Source organism: Pimephales promelas, chromosome 14 (assembly GCF_988280905.1).
Source record: "Pimephales promelas chromosome 14, fPimPro1.hap1.1, whole genome shotgun sequence".
NCBI classification, from domain to species: domain Eukaryota; kingdom Metazoa; phylum Chordata; class Actinopteri; order Cypriniformes; family Leuciscidae; genus Pimephales; species Pimephales promelas.
Window position 1 is genome coordinate 11629585 of NC_142782.1, and position 20802 is coordinate 11650386.

The 20802-nt window shown below is 39.1% G+C and overlaps 1 protein-coding gene across 2 annotated transcripts in view; it reads left to right on the top strand.

Annotated features, from left to right (window-relative positions):
* The window catches only part of pdlim2 (PDZ and LIM domain 2 (mystique)), an 86303-nt gene that overhangs the window by 50272 nt on the left and 15229 nt on the right, over window positions 1-20802 (top strand). For both annotated transcript variants that reach the window (XM_039682648.2, XM_089119401.1), the window contains exon 6: window positions 2184-2256. In XM_039682648.2, coding sequence (XP_039538582.2) covers window positions 2184-2256 — 73 coding nt within the window. The remainder of the gene's footprint in view (window positions 1-2183; window positions 2257-20802) is intronic.

Genomic DNA, 20802 nt, shown 5'->3' on the forward strand with positions numbered 1-20802 from the left:
GCACAGTCGGTGTGTTCTGGGGCTCTGCATTTGACATGGAAATCTTCTCTGGTTTAATTCTCCGATGCAGTCCATCAAGGTCAGATGTGATTAAAAACATGAACACACTGGAGAGCTGCTTTATAGCTGTAATTCTACTTGACAGTGATACTAGTACTCGTTCATGTTTAATACTATATACTACAGATTTAAAGTGCTATCGTGGTAACAATAACATCATGTGACTTGACTGGATAATTGCAGAGCTGGTGCAATCATATCGCTATGATTAGATGTTTTCTTAACAGTTGTTTTCTCACTGCTGTGTTTTTTTTTTTGTTACTGAGAGGAAAGTGCGCTGCACATTTTATTATCTAAATGTTGCTCCGTTTATCTAACAGTGTACCGCTAATCGTTTTTTTAGCCCAAAGAGAAGATAAAAATAACTTAATAAATAATAAAAACAATAATTCTACAATCAATTTTACAGGAGACATGTTAAGACTCCTCTCCTCAAGAGGTTCCTTCTGGAGATCTTTTCTTTTTTTTCTACCAGTAGGTTTCCAGTAGAGTCGCCAGTAGAGTGGTTGATGAATGGGTCATAGTTCAGTGCTTGTTCGTTTGTCTGTTTCCTGAAGCCCTCTCTCTCACACACACACATGGACACACTCACACACACACCTCCCTCTCTTTACATGTTCTTCTCAGACTTAACATTGTAAATGTCTGACGACTGGAGCACATTCCACATGTCACCGCTGATGCAGCTCATTTAATTAGATTTAGGGATGGATTATGAACTAGATTAATGAATTTTGGATTAAGATGGCAAATGCATTACAGCACAGCATGGTGTTGAGACAATAACTTGTTGCTTTTGATATCGCCCAGCCAATAAGATCATAGTTGTACATTACAATTAACGCTGTATGATTTTTAAATTCTATAATTTCATGGCTAAAGGGATAGTCACCCATTCTGTCATTTGCTCACCCTCGTGATGCTCTTAAAGGAGTTCACTTTTTTAAAAAAAACTTTTACTGATAATTTACTCACCCCTATGTCATCCAAGATGTCCATGCCATTCTTTCTCCAGTCGAAAAGAAATTAAGGTTTTTGATGAAAACATTCCAGGTTTTTTCGCCATATAATGCACTTTACTGGTAACCAAATGGTTCAAGGTCCAAAAGACAGCTTCAGTGCAAACTGCAAACTGTTCAAAGGGCTTTAAACGATTCCAGACGATGAATAAGGGTCTTATCAAGCAAAACGATCACTCATTTAAAAAAAAAAAAAAACAAAGTTTAAGTTTTATAAGCTCAAATGCTCAAATGGCCTTGCTTTGTTCTGTGATGCATCGTGACTCTCCTGTTCAAACTCGTTCATCAAAATGAACAAATCTTTTTTCGAGTCAATTCGTTCATTTCGTGTGTTGAATGAACCAAATGACGCAAAAAAAGATTTTTCCATTTTGATGAACGAGTTCGAACAGGAGAGTCACGGATGACTTTGGGGTGAGTAAATTATCAGCAAAAGTTTTTTTGAAAGTGAACTACTTAAGGGTATTACTTTTTTTTTTTTTCTGTGTAACACAAAAGGTAAGTTTTACTTAAAATGTACTTAATTTGCAAGTGCTCTGGTACTAGAACTGTCTCTAAAATTAAAAAAAAAAAAAAACCTCTGTAGAAGTATGACTAAAGTAATATGACAAGTGAGCTTGATGATCTCATACTCTTATTATTATCAATGTTGAAAATAGTTGTGTCTGCATTTAAAAAAAAAACATTCTTAAATTATTATAATTGAAATAAAACACATTTGAAATAGGAATCGTTTAACTTTATTAGTCACTTTTGGTCAATTTAATACATTGCTGAATAGAATATTATTTTTCTGAATAAAAAATCTTATTTAAAAAAAAAAAAACTTTGACCACAAACTTTTGAATGTTAGTGTATATTATGCAATATGGTAGAGGTTAGTGCCTGTGACTCATGAGTTTTCTCTAACACATCTGTGTAGTTTCACATTCTTGTTTACTTGTTGGGTTTCTTGGTCCAATTTCTGCCTTCTGAATTGTTTAATGAACTTAAGCTATATGTCTCAAGTTCATGTAACTGCAACCCATTTCATGTCAACTGTAGTTTTCTTCAAAGTGTTCTTGAATTCAACACCAGAAAGTTCAACTAAATTTTGTTTTTCAGCCAGCAGCTCTATTCCTGGTCCTCGGAAGAGAAGAACGCACAGAGTCACAGACTGTCCCGACCCCTCTCTCAGGTACAATCACTCTCTGAACTCTTTTATATAAACCCCAAGAACAAATGGCGATGAAAAATTTAATCTATAATGGTCTGACAAGTATTCTTTTGTGTTGATGTATGTCCTATTGAAACAAAGTCAAGGCAGGACATTCTGAAGGGCTTGTTCTTGTTCTTTTTTTAAATAGTTGGTAGCCTTCACACAAATGAGGAGAGATCTGGAGCTCTGATTGCAGGATGTCTTGGGTTGTGAAAAACTGAGGGATCTGCTTGAGCAAAGTTTCAAACAAACACAAAACATGCAAAAACCCATATGAACAAGATCATCAATATCATATAATATAAACAAATATATCTTGCAGTTTGTATGTAATTCTTATACTACTCGTGAGAATGAGAACTGGATGTAAATGTATTACACGTTGTCAAAATCGAGCAAGTGAAGTTAGTGAGATGAGGTCTGATAAGTCTCAATGTTGATGGGATCTGCTGTGGAAAATTGATGTTAGTTCTGCCTAATGCTTCTGAGGGGCTTCCATGTGTTCATGTTCGTAGTACATGGTACATTGAGCCTTCTCACGGAATAGGATTGCTTTGCTCTGCTCCTGAAATGTGCCCCATAAATCCCTTTAGTCGCTGCCTATATATGACTTCATGGGAAAAGCAGGTTTTCAGTAGCACAGTTTAACTGGGATGCGTCTTCACAACAAGCTCCAGGATCGCACACTCAGGAAATGAGATTACGATTTCCATCCGTAAGAAAACGTTTGCAATAAAAGGGTTAGCATTTCCAATATTTTCATAGGGGGTGGTGTGTACATAAACTCAAAAGGTCACCCCAATATGCTGACGTTCATGGGAGCGCTACCTGGAAGTGGTTAATCTAGAACATCATTGAAACAATGTGGTTGACCTTTCTTGTAGCTTCTTTTAACCTCAGGTTTATTAGCATCATAAGTAGTGCAGTGCCCATGAGATCTTTATTGTACTTATTAGTGCTACACTGATTCTGTAGCATCTTGGGGGATATATGAGAGAATGGGCAACAATCTGAAGGGAAAGCGTTCCAGAGCCTGTCCCAAGAACTAAAATTGAAGTTTGTGGGAAAGTTATTGCGAGATATGTCAGCTATTTAGTAAAAGGCTCAGTCCCATAGATGTTTCTACAAGGCAGATGTCGGAGCAGGAAAAAACAGCCAGGACCTTTGATGGTTGAAGACATTCCAGTCATTTTATCATTGCTGTAGATGTTAAATAAACACACATTCATGACACGGCTTATTAAACTCAATAACATCCCAATTCCCCTGTCAGAAATGTTTGGTCCTTTTAAAGATGACCGTTTGAGTGCCTCTAAACGAAACTCATGGGAGGTCTGGGAGAAGCCAGCATGATGATGGCGACACTGAGCACTGGCCTTTGTCAACAAAACGTCTCAATATAGACGTGTTATGCTGTGAAAATATTCGTGCAAAACTAGCCAGGCAGAAAGAACGACAATTAAAGGAATAGTTTGCCCAAAAATGATAGTGTAATTTACTTGTTCTCATGTAGTTCAGCCATCTCATTGGGATTTATACAGTCCTGCAATTGAAGTGGACCAAAAAAGAGATTTATGTTCATTTTAAGGTCCAGGAACATGTGAACAGTGAGTCTAAGATCATATTTTATTATGACTACTAGTCAAGACAGTTAATTCGAGTTTGATTCCAAGATGATTCTCCTGAAAATATGGTCTTGGACTATACTTGGACGATGCTTCCCAAATGGCATATCCGCCATGTTGTCATTTGCTGTGTCCGAAATCTCCACTCCAACCACTACTCCCTACCCCCTATGTAGTAGAGCACTATATAGTGAGCTCACCAGCATAATAGGTGGACCACTTTCGGACACTACTCGATCGTCTCTCGGCGCCGTTGATTACATCATCTGTCAGGTGGTGCCGCCGGCTCTGGGCTAAATAGATTTTTTAAAAATAAATACATTTCATTTACATTGAGCTTATTTCTCCAAAATTTAAATGTTTCTGTTATAATGCGCTACTCCACACATGATTATAACTTCTTTTTACGATCAGCGCAATGCATGATGGTATGTAGGGCTTGGGTTAGTGACCATCGGTTGTACACTACTTTTCAAAATGCATTCTGGGATACATTGAGTGGACTATACAGGGTATAACTATCACTATACATTCGGACAGCACTACAAAATGGCGAGCTCACTATATAGTGAGTAGTGGGTGATTTCGGACACAGCAATTGTGACCTACTGCGTCAGTTGTCGCTTTACCATGATTCACAATTCCTCTCCCGTGACCTAAAGGGATATTTAGGTGTCCATTGAAAGTGCACTTCAGAATCTATCTAGCCATCCAGGTACTTTTCGCCCACTTTTTTCTAACTGTATTTGGACATACAACTCTGTTGGCGTACGGTTTTTCGCATACTGTACTGTATATTTGGGAAGTATCTGATTTCAGATGCAGCATAGTCTTGTCTGAACTTGTGTACTACAACATTGAATGCAAGGAAAACTGGTATGTTTTGATTTGATGTGTGGCATGTAGGCGCAAACACCTGTAAAAAAAAAAAGAAAAGAAAAAAAAAACACTTTTTTTGTTGATTTTGGAAAAAGGCATTTCTTTTTTATTTAGCTTTTGCACATCTTATTTCAGTTTAGGTTTTTTTTTTTTCTATTTTTCCTGGATTATTAGACATCAGCAATATGAGAGGTTTATCATTATTACAAACCACATTATATGACAAAATAATTGCAATAGGATTTTTGTTGGCAAAATAGTGCAGCCCTAATCATACATTCTCTCACATACATCCCACCAGTGCACATGTGCTTACTGGGAGAGTGTGGTGTAGACGGAGCCTTAACCATCATGTTCAAGACACCCTACTTGCATGCCACTGTTGATGTATGCAATATCTCCGCTATTATTTTGACCCACAGACATCCAAACTTTGGGGCTCCCAATAAATCTAAGCCAGCCATCCAGTTAACCAATTTACTGCCGAAACAAATCCAGTCCAAATTAGGGCCCTCAATCTCTCTCTGCACCATCAAACATTTTTCTAATTCTTCTTTCTCAGGCTCTCTCATAACATGTATGTTACAGGGTACAGCGGCATCTAGATCGTTTAGCTATAAAACAGACCATTTTAGTGGAAGGTTGAAGTTAGCCATGCCAAACAACGGATTAGATATTTAAGGGAAATTCTGTATTAAATGAAGCTGAAAGGCCGGAGCAAGGAAGCAGCCAATGAGGTGTAGCAGCAGGGTTGATTTGCTGCCATGTCTGTGGTCAGATAGACTGGACACGCAAACATGCACATAAACAGTCGGCTTGCTCTTTACTATCAGTGGGCTCAGAGTCTTTTATGTTTGTCTGTCATGAAGGGCTGTTGTGGGGGATTCTAGTATAATCGTGGTATTTGTTAGATCCCAAAAGGCACTTTGATGCCAGAGAGGGTTAGGATCTTTGCCTCACATATTTCTACTGGAATTTTAAGATCTGTTCAAGCTCTCTCCTCGTTTTTCATCCTCAGACTGGAATCCCTTCAGTCCTGCTCCTTCCTCTCTTCTTCTTCTTCAGGGAAAACTTGCATTCTTCTAGTCTTAGTTTGCTACAGCAGTTAACACAGAGTCTTGGCATAATGCCTGTGTGAGGATGTGCTTTGAGTGTGTGTGGTGATCTTTTTCCGACATCTTACACACATAATTTTGAAATTGTGTGGCATGATTGGTGCAAAGAGTTTCTTCGTTTTGTGTGGTTTGGCTGTAGAGATGAATGGAAAGCACATTACGCACCAAATGAGGTTTCTTTCTCTGGACTTAACAAGTACATGTTTTTAGCAGGGGTATTTTCTCCAAGGAGGCAAGAAAGGCAGTGCCTCCTCAAAATAATTGGATGAGAAAATCCATATTGCAATATTAAAACAACACAAATGTTACAAAATGTGCTTTTAAATAGTGTATAAATTACTTGTTTTCCTAAAGTAACACTGTTAATTTAAAGTTACAGCGAATGTCTGTGTATCTCTTGCCTCCCCTGAGCCCATTGACTTATCATACCTCCTAAAGCATGCACTGGGTTTTATGGGGGGTAATTGATAATGAATTGCGGAAAGCCTCCATCACACCATGATTGAATATTAGTTCCTGTGTTTTCACGAATCGGTCTGAATGAACAAAATTATGCCGTTATTGAGATGTTGAGATATTGAGAAAATAAACAACTCTGACACTTGAATATCATCGCTTTGTCACGTCAAAATCAAACTTGCAATGACATGAACTGTATGGCTGTTTTTTTTTTTTTAGTGAGCAATCAGCTTGCTGAAATTAAAGGTACATCATTGTGTCTGTGACATTGTTTATCAAGATTGATGACTGATGAAAAAAATATACTATTAAAAAGAACAGCTGAACATTATATTGTTTAAATTGTTACTGTTTTTAGTTTGGGAATTTTAATAAATAGGATATTTAATTAGGAAAATGTATTACTTTTAAGTGTAAAAGGGGCATGAACTTACTATATATATATATATATATATATATATATATATATATAATTCATCAGGTGGTGTTTGGATCAACCTAAGCCACTGCATTGGACACTTTAAAACTATAGTTTGATAAGTCCAGTCCAGCTACCTATCTGTAAAAGAAGTTAGCTATACTATGAGCTAGTAACACCAAATGAACTGAAGCTACTGTATTTAAGCACATTCAAGTGAAATTGCAATGAAATTGTTGTATGCTGTACCTTTGAGCAGTCTTTGTGATTGAACATGCCATATCAGATGCAGCTTCTGTACGTCCTCCTTAGCAGTATAATGATGACTTTTGGAGATAATTTTATTGGGGACAATCTATAGTGTTCTGATATGGATGAGTTAGGTAAATAAATACAATAATCGTATTGTAAGACAACACAGATGTATTAAATAAGGAAATACTAAAAATTGACTTGGGTAAAAAAAAAATGCCCATGTAAATCAAATATTGCCCCTTGATGGAAAAGTCCATTTCTGACCTTGCCACCATCTATTGGTCACTTAGTTAATCTTTAAAAACACAAATTTATCAATATTGTTAAATATTTTCTGTACATTTTAATGTGATGTCTAAATTCACTCATACTGTAGCATAAAAAAATAGTATTTAAGTTATTAAAAACCTAAAATCAGTCACGCTACTGAAATACTTGGTGGAGTCTCCACTTTTAGATACTCCACAACAGTGTCTGTTACATTCATACTCATGTATACACACATCTGTACACCAGTTGTACCTGGCGCAGGGGGTCTTTTTCCACTAATGGTCCTTTGTGATCTTTAAGTGTGGTTCAGGTAGAGGTATAATCTCCAGAGAGTGAGCTAAGGTAGGAAAAGATAGCAGGAATATCCATTAGTCCTGCTTCGGGGGGTGTAGGGTATCCTGGGAAAAGTAGTGTGTACAATAAGGGCTCTGATAGCGATCGTTCGAGGTGTGTGGTGTTGGTTTTCTCGCCCTTCTGAGGCACAGGCTTGTCCTTGTGTGGCTGAGCCTGGTGGAGATGGGCTGAGGAGGCCTTATTCATCCCGTCTGCTTGCTGTCTTTCTTTCGCTCTCTCACTCTCTCTCATTCTTGCCTTTCCACACTGCTCGTTTTGATCAGACCCTCCGCTTCTCCCTCCTCTCCTCGCGTTCAGGCGGCTGTACATGCACAGAGGCGGCCATTGTACCACTCTCCTCTTTTCCACTTCTCTCTCTGTTGCTCTCTTTCCCTTTTCGTCCTCTCCATCATTCTGTGAGAGTGATAGACGATGAGACATGAGTGAGACTAGAAGGGTTGTAATGGAGGAAGACGGATCATGTTTCTGTTGAAAGACTGCACAAAGTGCCTTTGAATCTACTTCCTGTTCTTGCAGAAAAAAAAAGTTTTCCAGAAGCTTGAACATAATGGCTACATCACTCTTAGGCCTGTTTTGTGTGTTTATTTTGGCGTCCATATTACCAGGTTACAGTATTCATGCTACCCGTTTGAGCAGAGCAAGACTCTTTTATTTCTAGAGCACATTTAAAACAGCCACTGCTGACCAAAGTGCCAGTAAAATACATAAACAGGAACACACACAAATTCAAAGCATTATATTGAACCAAAAGCAAGAGAGAAAAAAAATAAGTATTTAGTGAGCATTTAAAGTTAAGTGTCGTGGCAAATCATTCCACAGACGTGGAGCAGCAACAGAAAAGGCGCAATCACCCTTTAACTTCAATCTAGATCGTGGCACAGTCAGCATCAACTTGTTTGAAGATCTGTTATGAAGTAAGGAAGCCTGGCCATTTAACCCCTTATGCACATACAACAAAACCTTAAACCACCAACCAATGAAGCGAAGCAAGAATAGGCAAAATATGTTCCCTCCTTCTAGTTCCAGTAATAAGCCTGGCGGCAGCGTTTTGTACCAATTGTAGGCAGGATAAGGAGGACTTAGCCACACCAAGGTTACAATAATCAAGCCTGGAGGAAATAAATGCATGAATCACTCTCTCCAAATGTTAAAACCTTTGCTTTGTAACCGTGAGAATAACACTTTTACCATTTGCAAGGTTGCATGACCGTTCACTAGGTTTCAGAACATAACTTTGCAGCTTATTTTGGCAGGTCGTCTTTTTATGTAACATCTTGTGGAAAAATTATACACACTAACTGAGAACAAGCAAAACATAGTGTTGTGCTGAATGATGTCTAGTTTAATTTCTACTGTAGAAACCTTAAACTTGAACCTTAAACTTTTCTCAAATCTAGGAACTTTTTTTTTTTTTTTTTGGAAATGACCAAACTGATGATTTCAACCAGAGAAAATGTATATAGAGACATGCCACTTCTTCAATCCTCAATACAACAATATAAGGAAAACCCGTAACGCCAAAGATGGCGGTTGTGTGCACATGCCCCGCCCCTCCCGCTGGAAAGTCAATTGTCTGCTTTTAACAGTCAACCCGGGAAACATGTAAGCCTATCGTCTGGTTCCACTGACACATGCGCAAAGCGGAGACGAGACCCCTTGCGCATGCGTAGGAAACATAACATGTGGGGGAAAAGACCTTTTAAACGTTATTTTGGGGCAAAGTCATCAATTTTTCAGCGATTTTTATCATATTTTACTACTGTTCCTATACAAGCAGTTTTTATGTCCCGGTGACCAGTGAAAGTGCAGTTGTGATTCTCTGCCCATTCATTTATATAGGAGCCTGGTCTTGTTAGTCCGAAATAGCTGCCCGGAGACGTTGCCAAGATGGCGGCCGAGTGGCACAACTTGCCTAAAACGACTTTGTTTCAACCAGCTCTTGCAATATTTATGATGGGTCATAGAAAGTACTCAACACATCAGCAAACAGTTTATCTACAATCTCTCTTCAGCCTTCCACTCATCCTTCCGAGGGCTGTCATTTGGGAATATTCCTGTTTACAGGAAAACAGTGGGTGGAGAGAAGTGTTCAGTCCATTAAGATATGCCCATGCTGATTATTGTACTCTTGAGAGGGAGATGTGCAGCCAAAGCTAGAGTGGCTTTGGCAACGGATCACTCCCTGTTCCATTGCTATTAGTGCCCGATCACCCAGCTGGGTTGCCTGTGGTGACTGTTTTGTGGTTGCGGAGGGTTGCCATAGTGGCAGGCCTCATCCTGTGAAAGGGCTTAAGGGTTCAGATAAAAATAAGCAATGCACCAAGCTGGTTTAGGCTGGGCATGCGATTTTTCGTCCGATTTTAGAGCCAAATTCTGACTTGTGTGACTCGAGTCAGGCCGATTTTCAGCTTTGTTGGACGACGTTTGTCGTGCAGTGTACAGAGGGAAGCGAGAGGCAATTATCCTCTCTCAACTGGCAATCGGATGGTCAGATGAATTTCTTGCATGTCAGAAATTTGTCTCCCCTCGTGGGGGTATCGCACAGTTGAAGCAGAGCTGCAAACTGATTAGCCTAAACTATTTTTTTCCCTCACTGCACATGTGAGAAAACAGAAGTTAAACCTTTCCATCTTTAATGAAGCAAGAAAGAAAATTAAAAGAGGGAGATCTATAAACTAGCTGCAGTTTACCTCCGGTTCGTGCTGCAAAATAAACAAACAATTACCCATGTCTTCCAAGCCACTTTTGTGTACACCGGCGCCTCTTTTATTAATTGACTTGATCAGTAATTTTACTTGTTTCACTTTCACTTTATTTTCTCATTGTCGTAATCGGATTGTGATCGGATCTGCCTGACCACATCTGGAGGTAGTCTGGCTCGCATTGTGTTCGGATCTTTACTAGGTGTAAACGCAATCTGGTTGTTGAAACCACATATGTATATCTTACTCCTCCCAAAAATGCTAAATAATAAACGAGTGAGAGTGTGTTATATAGGCTATATGTCATGTTATAGTCAGATATGACAGCGCTAGAAGTCACAGACGCTTAACACACAATCATCTTCAAGTAAAGAAACGAAATGATCTTACCAGGGCTGTTGCTACTCTCTCTTATTGATGTCTTTGATTTGGAAATGATGATCAATTGATTTGGAAATGATGATCAATAAAATGCAGCTCATATCTGTTGCTTTTGGTGGCGTGCAATCCATTAAATCTGCATATAACACGGGAGTTGATCAGATTTGCAAAAACACATTTGTGTGGCCAGGTGTAAATGGAATCGGTACTTATTATCCGGATAACTTATCTGGATACAGATCGTATTTTAATATCAGGTGTAAATGGGGTCTCAGAGACAACGAGAGTAGGGCTGCAGCTATCGATTCTTTTTGTAATCGATTAATCTAGCACTTAATCGATCGATTAATCGAGTAATCGGATAATTTGTTTACGTGTGTTTTTAAGCAACCAAAACAAATAATGTATTACTAAAATGATAAGGTGTTTGGCTTTTATTTCTTTAAAAAAATAGAGGTATTTATTCCAACTTCAACATTTGGCTCCACAACTAATTATTGCAATTTTTACCCATTTAGTGTTTATAAGTGCCAGTGCCAACAATTATATAACAATACAGTTAAAACAATTTACTGTAAAACCTGTTACATGTAGCCCATAACATGTACAACTTTGAATACAAACTTAAATAGTAAAGCCCATTTGGCCTTAGTTTTGTCTTCTTAATACAACATTACAAAAAAAGGATTGCACCTTCAGCAAATTACCCACCTAAGAAACAAAAATAAATTAATATAAAATATCAACCCAAACAGGTACACAAATGTGTACAATTTAAAAAAAAATGGAAATAAAACAATTATAAATAAGAATCAGACTTTTTCAACTGTAATCTCAAGACAAACATCAGAGTGTGTGTGTGTGTGTCTCACAATATTTGTTCTGCCATCACGTCCCGGTGTATACAGTGAATGTATGCTTAAATTTTTGTTGCGTGACTACATAAAAGTTTAAGCATATGATGAATTGCCGCAATTGGTCTGACTGGCGCTTGAGGGAGACATGGGTGCACGCGCTCGCTTACCTCTGCCGTCGTGCGCGAGCCGCGGTTAGGAGCTCAACATCTCGCATGCGCGCTCGCACTAGATTACAGGATATTTTAACTTGCGAATTAATATGCGGCGGTAAAACTAGTCGATCACGAGTGGCTCAACAGGTAGATCTATAGACGAACTCATCTTTCAGGCATTTGACCGAAGGGATTGACACTTCCGCGTGAGAAATCGAATTGCGCGAGTCTCACGCTGAATGCGTGAGAGTTGGCAGCCCTGCCAGGTATACTTTGCAGACACATTGCATCTTGTTTTCTCCCTTTATAAACATATAATGATCCCAAACTTTAGACATTCTCTGCCATTTATGAAGTCAAATGTATCATGCGCTATGGTGTCCTTCCTGAATAACGGTCCGTGTGAAACAATCAGGTCCCTGCGTGCGCGTAAAGTGCGCGTCATAGGAATTTAACGAGGCTTCGAGGCAGATTTTTTGCCTCGAGGAATTTTTGTAATCGAGTAACTCGAGGAATCGTTTCAGCCCTAAACGAGAGAGAGAAATCCTACTTCAACAGTTGCTGATAACGGTATATAACTGTCTTAATTTTCTTAATATTTCTCTTGTGGCCCATTTAGGCCCAACGCATTCTCATCCCAAGGCGTCACATACGACGCTTTTGCCAAAGCGTAGACATCCAACGCACATGGCACCCTATAGCGTCAAATGAGATGCTTTGGTTATGGGTAGGTTTAGGTATGGGGTAGGGTTTGGGTTAGACCACTAGGAGGCGCCTTCTGCCCCATATATATCTGAGTCTCATTTGACGGTGCCAATTATTTTACAGAAAATACGGTAGTTACAATCAATCACGGGTGCAAACGCACTCTCTTACCCATATTTAATCAAAATATCAGAAGTATCATATGCAAATGTGATATTTATATTCTCTTTACAAAATGTTCCCCTCTTAAATATTTTTTTTTTTCTCATTTGTTTCCACTCAGTGTGCCAGAATACTGGCATGCGCTATCTCCTCTCTCAATCAGTTCAGCTGGGTGAAGTGGCCCTACTCTTATATAGAGGGCTCACCCTCTATTTTGTGTTTGATGGCAGACCATCCAGTGTGTGTGTATGCGTGTTTGTGCATGCTGGAGCGCACTCACTCAGGGGGTGTGGTTTACTGGAGCGCTCGCTTGCGGTCTCTGCCTCAGAACACAAATAAAGGCTTGGCCCACAGCAGACAGTCGATCAGTTGCTGTCCCAGCCTCAAAACAAGTCTCTTACCCGTCAGCTTCCTCTCTTCCTTAGACTGCTTCTTGGGGAAGATTTAAAAAGATTTGCACTTCCAGAGCACAGACTAAAATCATTTTTGGCTTGGTCTGTCTTCCTCCTCCCACCTCTCTTCCTTTTTCTCGCTTCCTGAGACTCTCCACAGGGACAAAGTACTATTTCAGGTTGGACTTGAAAACATGGAGGCTCTGTGTTGAACTTTACAAGTGTGTTAGACATTAATAGTCTGCTGTTGATAAATTTAGAGGTTTCTTACCATATCAGTGTCACCATACTATCCCATGGCAACTGATCTTAAAGACCTAAACCTGCTGGGGTTTATGGGGCAGTTTTTGCTCGTGCAGAGATGGGGCCTGGTTTTTAGTGCAGCTTTACTGAATATGACCTGAATGGACTGGCAACATTCCATGTAATGTCGAGGTAACCACGAATCTTTCTCTTGCTCTGTCACATTAGGCTCTAAATATTGTTCCAAAAATTACTTTAAAGGTAAATCATAGAAAAATATTAAACATGCAGACTCTTGTTTTTTTCAATAACACACAAAATAATAACGCAGTATCTTGTATTCCAGAGGTTTTTATTTATATTAATGTAGTCATTTCTAAAGCCATATATGTTAGTATTACTTATACTGTTCAAGATATAAGTATATTTCTTCCACAGTCCGCATAATGTCATTTTCATCATAAGAACAGTACAAAATTTCGGCGCGCACACCATGTTTATTAAAGAGGTGGAGAGACACAAACAACAAATTAAACGGAAGGCAGACAGACAAAAAAGCAATTTGAGGCCAGTAGCAGAGAACTGGAGACACGGTTCATCCAGGTGGCTCCTATCAAGCAGAGGTTTATAAAGCTCACTAATTACTCCATAAACTCCAACTGTCCGGCATGGTTTAGATGGAGATCATTATCTCTATTAGCATGAGTGATGCAGAGCTGCCGGGCCAGACTTTGAGCTTTAATTCAATAACTGTTGTTTTTCTTTTGTTGTCTCTTTCCTGTTCATTCTTCATACTGTAGACTTGCAACAGATCAGGCCTGTGTTTGGACGTATACCCTCTTTTCAGTGGAATAAAAGCATGGTTACGGTGAATTACTATTTGTATCGCTTAATGTGTATTTCAACCTTTAGGACAATGGTACATATATTCTGAATGTACACACTTTGTCACGACTTGAACTGACATTTAACATGGTTCAAGCTTGACTTAGCTATGACTTAGAGTACTTGTGAAGCATTTCAGTCCATTGTATTTTTTTTCCATTTATTTTTCTCTTTTTAGCACTAACTAAGGACATTTAAGGACATTCAGACATGGTAACTAGTGGTGACTCTGTTTGTCACAGTTTTCCTCTTTCTGGGTTTAGATTCAAGTGTGGAAAGGAGGTTGGGGGCCATAATAATTTTCATGAAGTCCACAGCTTTAACAAGCTCCTAATGATTACCAGATGCCTAATGAGCTTGATTCTCGGCTACAGTTGGACCACTTTCACATTTCTTCATTAGAAAAGAAGTGTGTGCTGGTATTGTCCAGCATGCTGTGCACTCTGAGGCTGTTATGGTTGCACCGTTTCCGTCCACCGTGCGCACACTGAATTCCTTGTGGCGTACTCCTAAAAATATGCCCTTGGCATTGTTCTTCTGTGTGTATCACAGTTTCTGGCCACACAAATGCAAATGTCCCAGCTCACCTTGTTTACAACATGACGTTTTAGTCTTCTGGCAGTATTTATGTCTGAATGTGAGACTGTAAAACATGTTTCACATAAATGGAAAAATTGCAATCCAGTTGGACACTAATAGTCATTATGCATCAACCACCAAATCATTGTAGGTGTACCACCAGCGGAGTACTTGCGTCTCTGAGCGCCATTTGACATTCTTTCCTTTTTTTTTTCTGTAAAGAGGTCTACTTTTTGAGGGTTTTTTTAACCCTACTTAGTTCAACTCTTAATTTGGGTAAAATGGGTTCTTACACAGATCTGCACTGGGTCACTTTTCTTGTACCAAAATTCCATAGTCTAAGACGGTATTTGGAGGCCCTCAAATATATTTATGGTACTTTTGTGTCTGTTTCAGGAGTGTTATATTATAATATGCTTTAATAAATTAATATAATTTAAATTAAATGGCATATTTTCAAATAATTCAATTCCATAATTTTAGAAGTTTCAATAACTAAATGTTTAACCTTTGAATTACCAATGAATTTTTTTTTTTACATGTAACAATAAAATTAAATTTTACTTTTCTAGGAATAAAAAAAATACATTTTCAAAACAATCCCACAAAATGAGCCAATTTTGGAGCTCAGTTAAATAAATGATAATTTTTCATGTGACTTATCGCATGAAAAGAGTAAGGTTAGATGAGTGACAAAGACGATGGTTGAGGATTTGATGCACAACATCCTGAGCGCCACTGACAAATATCTTGTAAAATGTGCAGTCAGGACCACCACAATCGCGAATTCAAAAGCAAAAGTAAAAGTGATTTAAATATCCAGGACGTTAATAGTGTCTCTGTTATCCCCACAAATTACATACGTAGACGTGGTCGCAAATTCGGAAAAAGTGAAAAAGAGCATGCATTCGAAAGCGATTTCAATTCCACCCATATTGATATAAGCTTCCTGATGCCCGCAAATTCTAAACAAATGTTATACCTTAAATCCACAAGAATGCCTGTTGTCACCCCTCTTGTTCCTTTTTACCATTCACTGGATTATGAAAGAATCCACGAGAGAGCAAAATAACTGAATCCAGTGGACCTCGAAGACCTAGCTCGATGATCTGGACTTTTCTTGCGACCTTGCACTTCTCTCTCACAACAAACAGCAGATGCAAGGGAAAACGGATGAAGTGTCAACTATAATATCTCAGATTGGCCTCAACATTAACAGTGAATAAGACAAAGATCCAATCATGCTGAATGGAAGAACCCTGGAAGATATCTAGTCCTTCACCTATCTGGGCAAAATCATTGACCAACAGTGTGGTACAATTTTGGTCAATGAAATGCAAGGATTGGCAAAGCAAGAATGATCTACATACACTCACCTAAAGGATTATTAGGAATACCATACTAATACGGTGTTTGACTCCCTTTCGCCTTCAGAACTGCCTTAATTCGCCTTATTCACTTGGCGGCCATTTTGAAAATGGAACGCCGCTGAGGGGTACACTCACCCGGAAGGATGCATGCGACGCAGCAGCACCAGCAATGAAAACTCGCAATGCGGACCACCAATCATTCCTGTCTGCCCGAATTAACGATGCAAAATGTGAAGCAAAGTGCCAGTGACTGAAACATCCCCCGGGCTGTGTTAATTAAGGGATACAGTACCTGTATCGGAGGTTTTATCCACGACATTGAACGTAGGAATGGACGCCTTGCCAGTTTCTGCGAGCTTGCAGCAGCCAGAGGTAATTAACGTTAGTAAGCTAAGCTGTAATATGGAGTTGTTGACTGTGTAAGTTACTATGTTAGATACAATTGTACTTTATTGTTTAGATAGATACACATCCAGTAGCTTACATGTATACACACGCATGTAAAACAATCAAATCACTCACATGTATGTAAAAGGAAAGAGGAGAAGTGATTTTAAGGTCTGACAGGGACTGATCCTGTTACACACTGACAATGATAAGCTGCTATGGTGACAATACAAGTTTACATATATGTATTCATAAAGAATAAAAATAATGATGGTAATGGATTTGTATAGATTCTAATAGTACACAGTCAACTTCCTACAAGCTTGCAGAAACTGAGGTAAATTGGCGTCCATTCTTACGTTCAATGTCGTGGATAAAACCTCCGATACAGGTACTGTATCCCTTAATTAACACAGCCCGGGGGATGTTTCAGTCACTGGCACTTTGCTTCACATTTTGCATCGTTAATTCGGGCAGACAGGAATGATTGGTGGTCCGCACTGCGAGTTTTCATTGCTGGTGCTGCTGCGTCGCATGCATCCTTCCGGGTGAGTGTACCCCTCAGCGGCGTTCCATTTTCAAAATGGCCGCCAAGTGAATAAGGCGAATTCTCAGTGGCATTGATTCAACAAGGTGCTGAAAGCATTCTTTAGAAATGTTGGCCCATATTGATAGGATAGCATCTTGTAGTTGATGGAGATTTGTGGATGCATATCCAGGGCACGAAGCTAGTGTTCCACCACATCCCAAAGATGCTCTATTGGGTCGAGATCTCGTTACTGTGGGGGCCATTTTAGTTCAGTGAACTCATTGTCATGTTCAAGAAACCAATTTGAAATGATTCAAGCTTTGTGACATGGTGCATTATCCTGCTGGAAGTAACCATCAGAGGATGGGTACATGGTGGCCATAAAGGGATGGACATGGTCAGAAACAATGCTCAGGTAGGCTGTGGCATTTAAACTATGCCCAATTGGTACTAAGGGGCCTAACGTGTGCCAAGAAAACATCCCCCACACCATTACACCACCACCAGCCTGCACAGTGGTAACAAGGCATGACGGATCCATGTTCTCATTCTGTTTACGCCAAATTCTGACTCTACCATCTGAATGTCTCAACAGAAATCGAGACTCATCAGACCAGGCAACATTTTTCCAGTCTTGAACTGTCCAATTTTGGTGAGCTCTTGCAAATTGTAGCCTCCTTTTTCTTATTTGCAGTGGAGATGAGTGGTACCTGGTGGGGTCTTCTGCTGTTGTAGCCCATCCGCCTCAAGGTTCTGTGTGTTGTGGCTTCACAAATGTTTTGCCCAGTAAATCCCAGTAACTGAGCAGGTTCTGAAATACTTAGACCGGCCCGTCTGGCACCAACAAACCATGCCACGCTCAAAATTGCTTAAATCACCTTTCTTTCCCATTCTGACAGTCAGTTTGGAGTTCAAGAGATTGTCTTGACCAGGACCACACCCCTAAATGCATTAAAGCAACTGCCATGTGATTAGTTGATTGCATTAGTGAGAAATTGAACAGGTGTTCCTAATAATCCCTTAAGTGAGTGTACAGCTCAACAACATCTGGAACTCCAGAGACCTATCTGTCCTTGTCAACAAAGTTTTGACTATTTAACTCCAACATGAAGTCAGTGTTTCTGTATGGAGCAGAAGCCTGGATGATGATTAACTTTATCAACTTTATCTCAGAAGAATAATTCAGATCTGAAGGCATGACACCACCAGCAGCACCTGCCTACAACGGACTCGCCAACTCCCTGCTGAGGAAGAAATCAGGAAAAGATGGGGTTGTATAGGGCACACTCTTCATAAAACATCAATCAACATCAACAGGTAGGCACTGAAGTGGAACCTTCAAGGAAAGAGGAGAAGAGGCCGTCCAAATAAGGACCAAGACCTTGAGGCTGACATCACCAAGATGGGCTACACCTGGAACCAGCTGGAAAAAATGGCCAAAGAAAAGAATCTGGAGATCTGTGGTTGGCGGCCCATACCCTGGCAAAGGAGATGGGTATAAGCAAGTAGTAAATTCCTCCACTGTTACATCATGACTCCTTTAAGAAAACAAAGATGTTAAGAAAATAATTTTGAAGATTTTTGTGATTCTGGCCTCTGGTTCTTGTTATAAAGGGCACAGACTAACAATAAGAAATACAATCCGTTTAGCTTATTTTAAAGCTTGTTTTGTCTTCTATTAAATCATTTTAAGTCTTCCCTTGGAAGTGTGCTCCCCTTGGTCGTTCTTGCCCAGAAGAAGTCTCGCTCTGTAAATCTATACACCTTTGTCACCTTTATATTTTGAATGAGTGTTATCAATTCCCCTGTAAAATGATCACTCTTTAGATGTTTTTGAGGTTCCGGTATGGTTGTTTTTAAACCTTAGAGCATAGTGTATAAAAGTCTCTGGAGGTCAGCCGTCTCTGCGCTACAGAAACCAGCACAGCTGGCATCAACTACCATCACAGTCAACTAAACATCTTAACCATGTCCGCATGTGTTCATTGCAGCTGTATGATTCATATCCTTTGGTTATTTGTTGAAATTGTATTTTAATTTTGACTTGTTATAGCTGTCATGCATAGTTGCTGCATAGTATTCCTCACATAAACAGAATAACATTATCTTGTGACACTATTGGGTCAGGACTGTGTCACACCGTCTGGAGTAGCAACATTTCTCTTTCATTGTCTCTCTGTTTCTCTACACATGCTGAACGTCTGCGTTTGATGTACTTTTCCTTGCACCACACTCACACGCAAATCAAAGGCATCTGAATGAGTTTAGTCACATGTATCTGCCCAATGAAGATTGTCGGAATTAGTTTAAGGAGATAAGAAGGTCATGGTACACAAATATCTACCCAAATCTCGGTTTAATTTACTTTTTTTATTGTTCCGGATCCTTTAACAATCCTGGATCAGATGGTCAAATAATATCCTATTTTGGTCTTGATCAATTTCCACTGTTTTCTTTTAAATAATGCTTTTCTAACGGACCAAATCAGTGACACAATTCCTTTTGAATCTCGACAGATGTTTTCGCTTGTAACGCTTGTACACCATACGTGAATCAGATGGTCACTTGGGTTTCCATTTTGCAATTTTGTTCGTTTAATTTTTTCATACAAGGCCATTGGTCCAATTTATTCAGCGTTTGGCATGTATCATTTAAAACAGTGGTTCTCAAACTTTTTGACTCAAATCGTCTGGTCAAATAATAAAAATAACATTTAAAAATTGTGGATGAGTCACGGGTGGATGAGAAATAAATAATTTAATGTGTTGATTTTAATAAAGACACAGACCTGTCATTTCACAGGGAAACACAGTAAATGATTTAAGACCATAGGAGTCATTTTTTGAGGGCGCAAAATAAAGTTATCTTAAGTCATCTCAAGGTCCTTGTTGAAGTTTTCTTTTTTTTTTTCTACTAAATGTTTTTCTAATAAGTTTGTAAAATTTCTATAGACTGTGGTGGTCAGGGCCAAGAACAGGCAGGACAAGATTAGTGAACGGATATTTATTTCTTCCAACCAAAAGGACTCAAAAATAATACACAGGGGCAGATAAAACGAAAGTAATTTTAGAAAGTAACAGCCCACAAAAAAGGGTGGAAGTTAACTGAAACTAACAAAAATTAAACAGGCCTAAAAATAAAGGAACACATTTTGCAAACTGAATGAAACACAAGCAAATTTAAAAAACTTAAACTTAAAAAAAAAAAAAGTTGGAACAAGAAAATCCTCATTACTACTCTCTTCCCATCTGTTTCTCCATTAGTCTTGTGATGATCTTCCCTTGAGGTAGATGAATGTTAGCCAGTGATGTCATGCTCTGGGGGCATATGGACAATTTTTCCTCATTTTCGTGTTTTTCAAATCACTGTGATGCAGCTGAGGGGTTTTATATTTAAAGGGTTAGTTCACCCAAAAATGAAAATTAAGTCATTAATTACTCACCCCCATGCTGTACCTACCCCGTAAGACCTTCGTTCGTCTTCGGAACACAAATGAAGATATTTTTGATTAAATTTGAGAGCTGTCTCACTACCACATTGGCTGCCTAAGGGACTGGCTCTTGACGGCCCAGAAAGTCAATGAAGAAAATGTTTAAATATCCCATGTGACTACAGTGGCTCAAGTATAAGTTTATCAAGCGACGAGAATACTTTTTGTGCGGGAAAAACAAACAAAAATAACGACTTTATTCGACTATTCCTTTTCTTCATTGTTGGCCTGAAACGAGATTTCCTTAGATTTCCACGACGCATGCGTGAGAACTGAACTGAAGTAGTTGAAGGAGATCGCAATTCTCACGCATGCG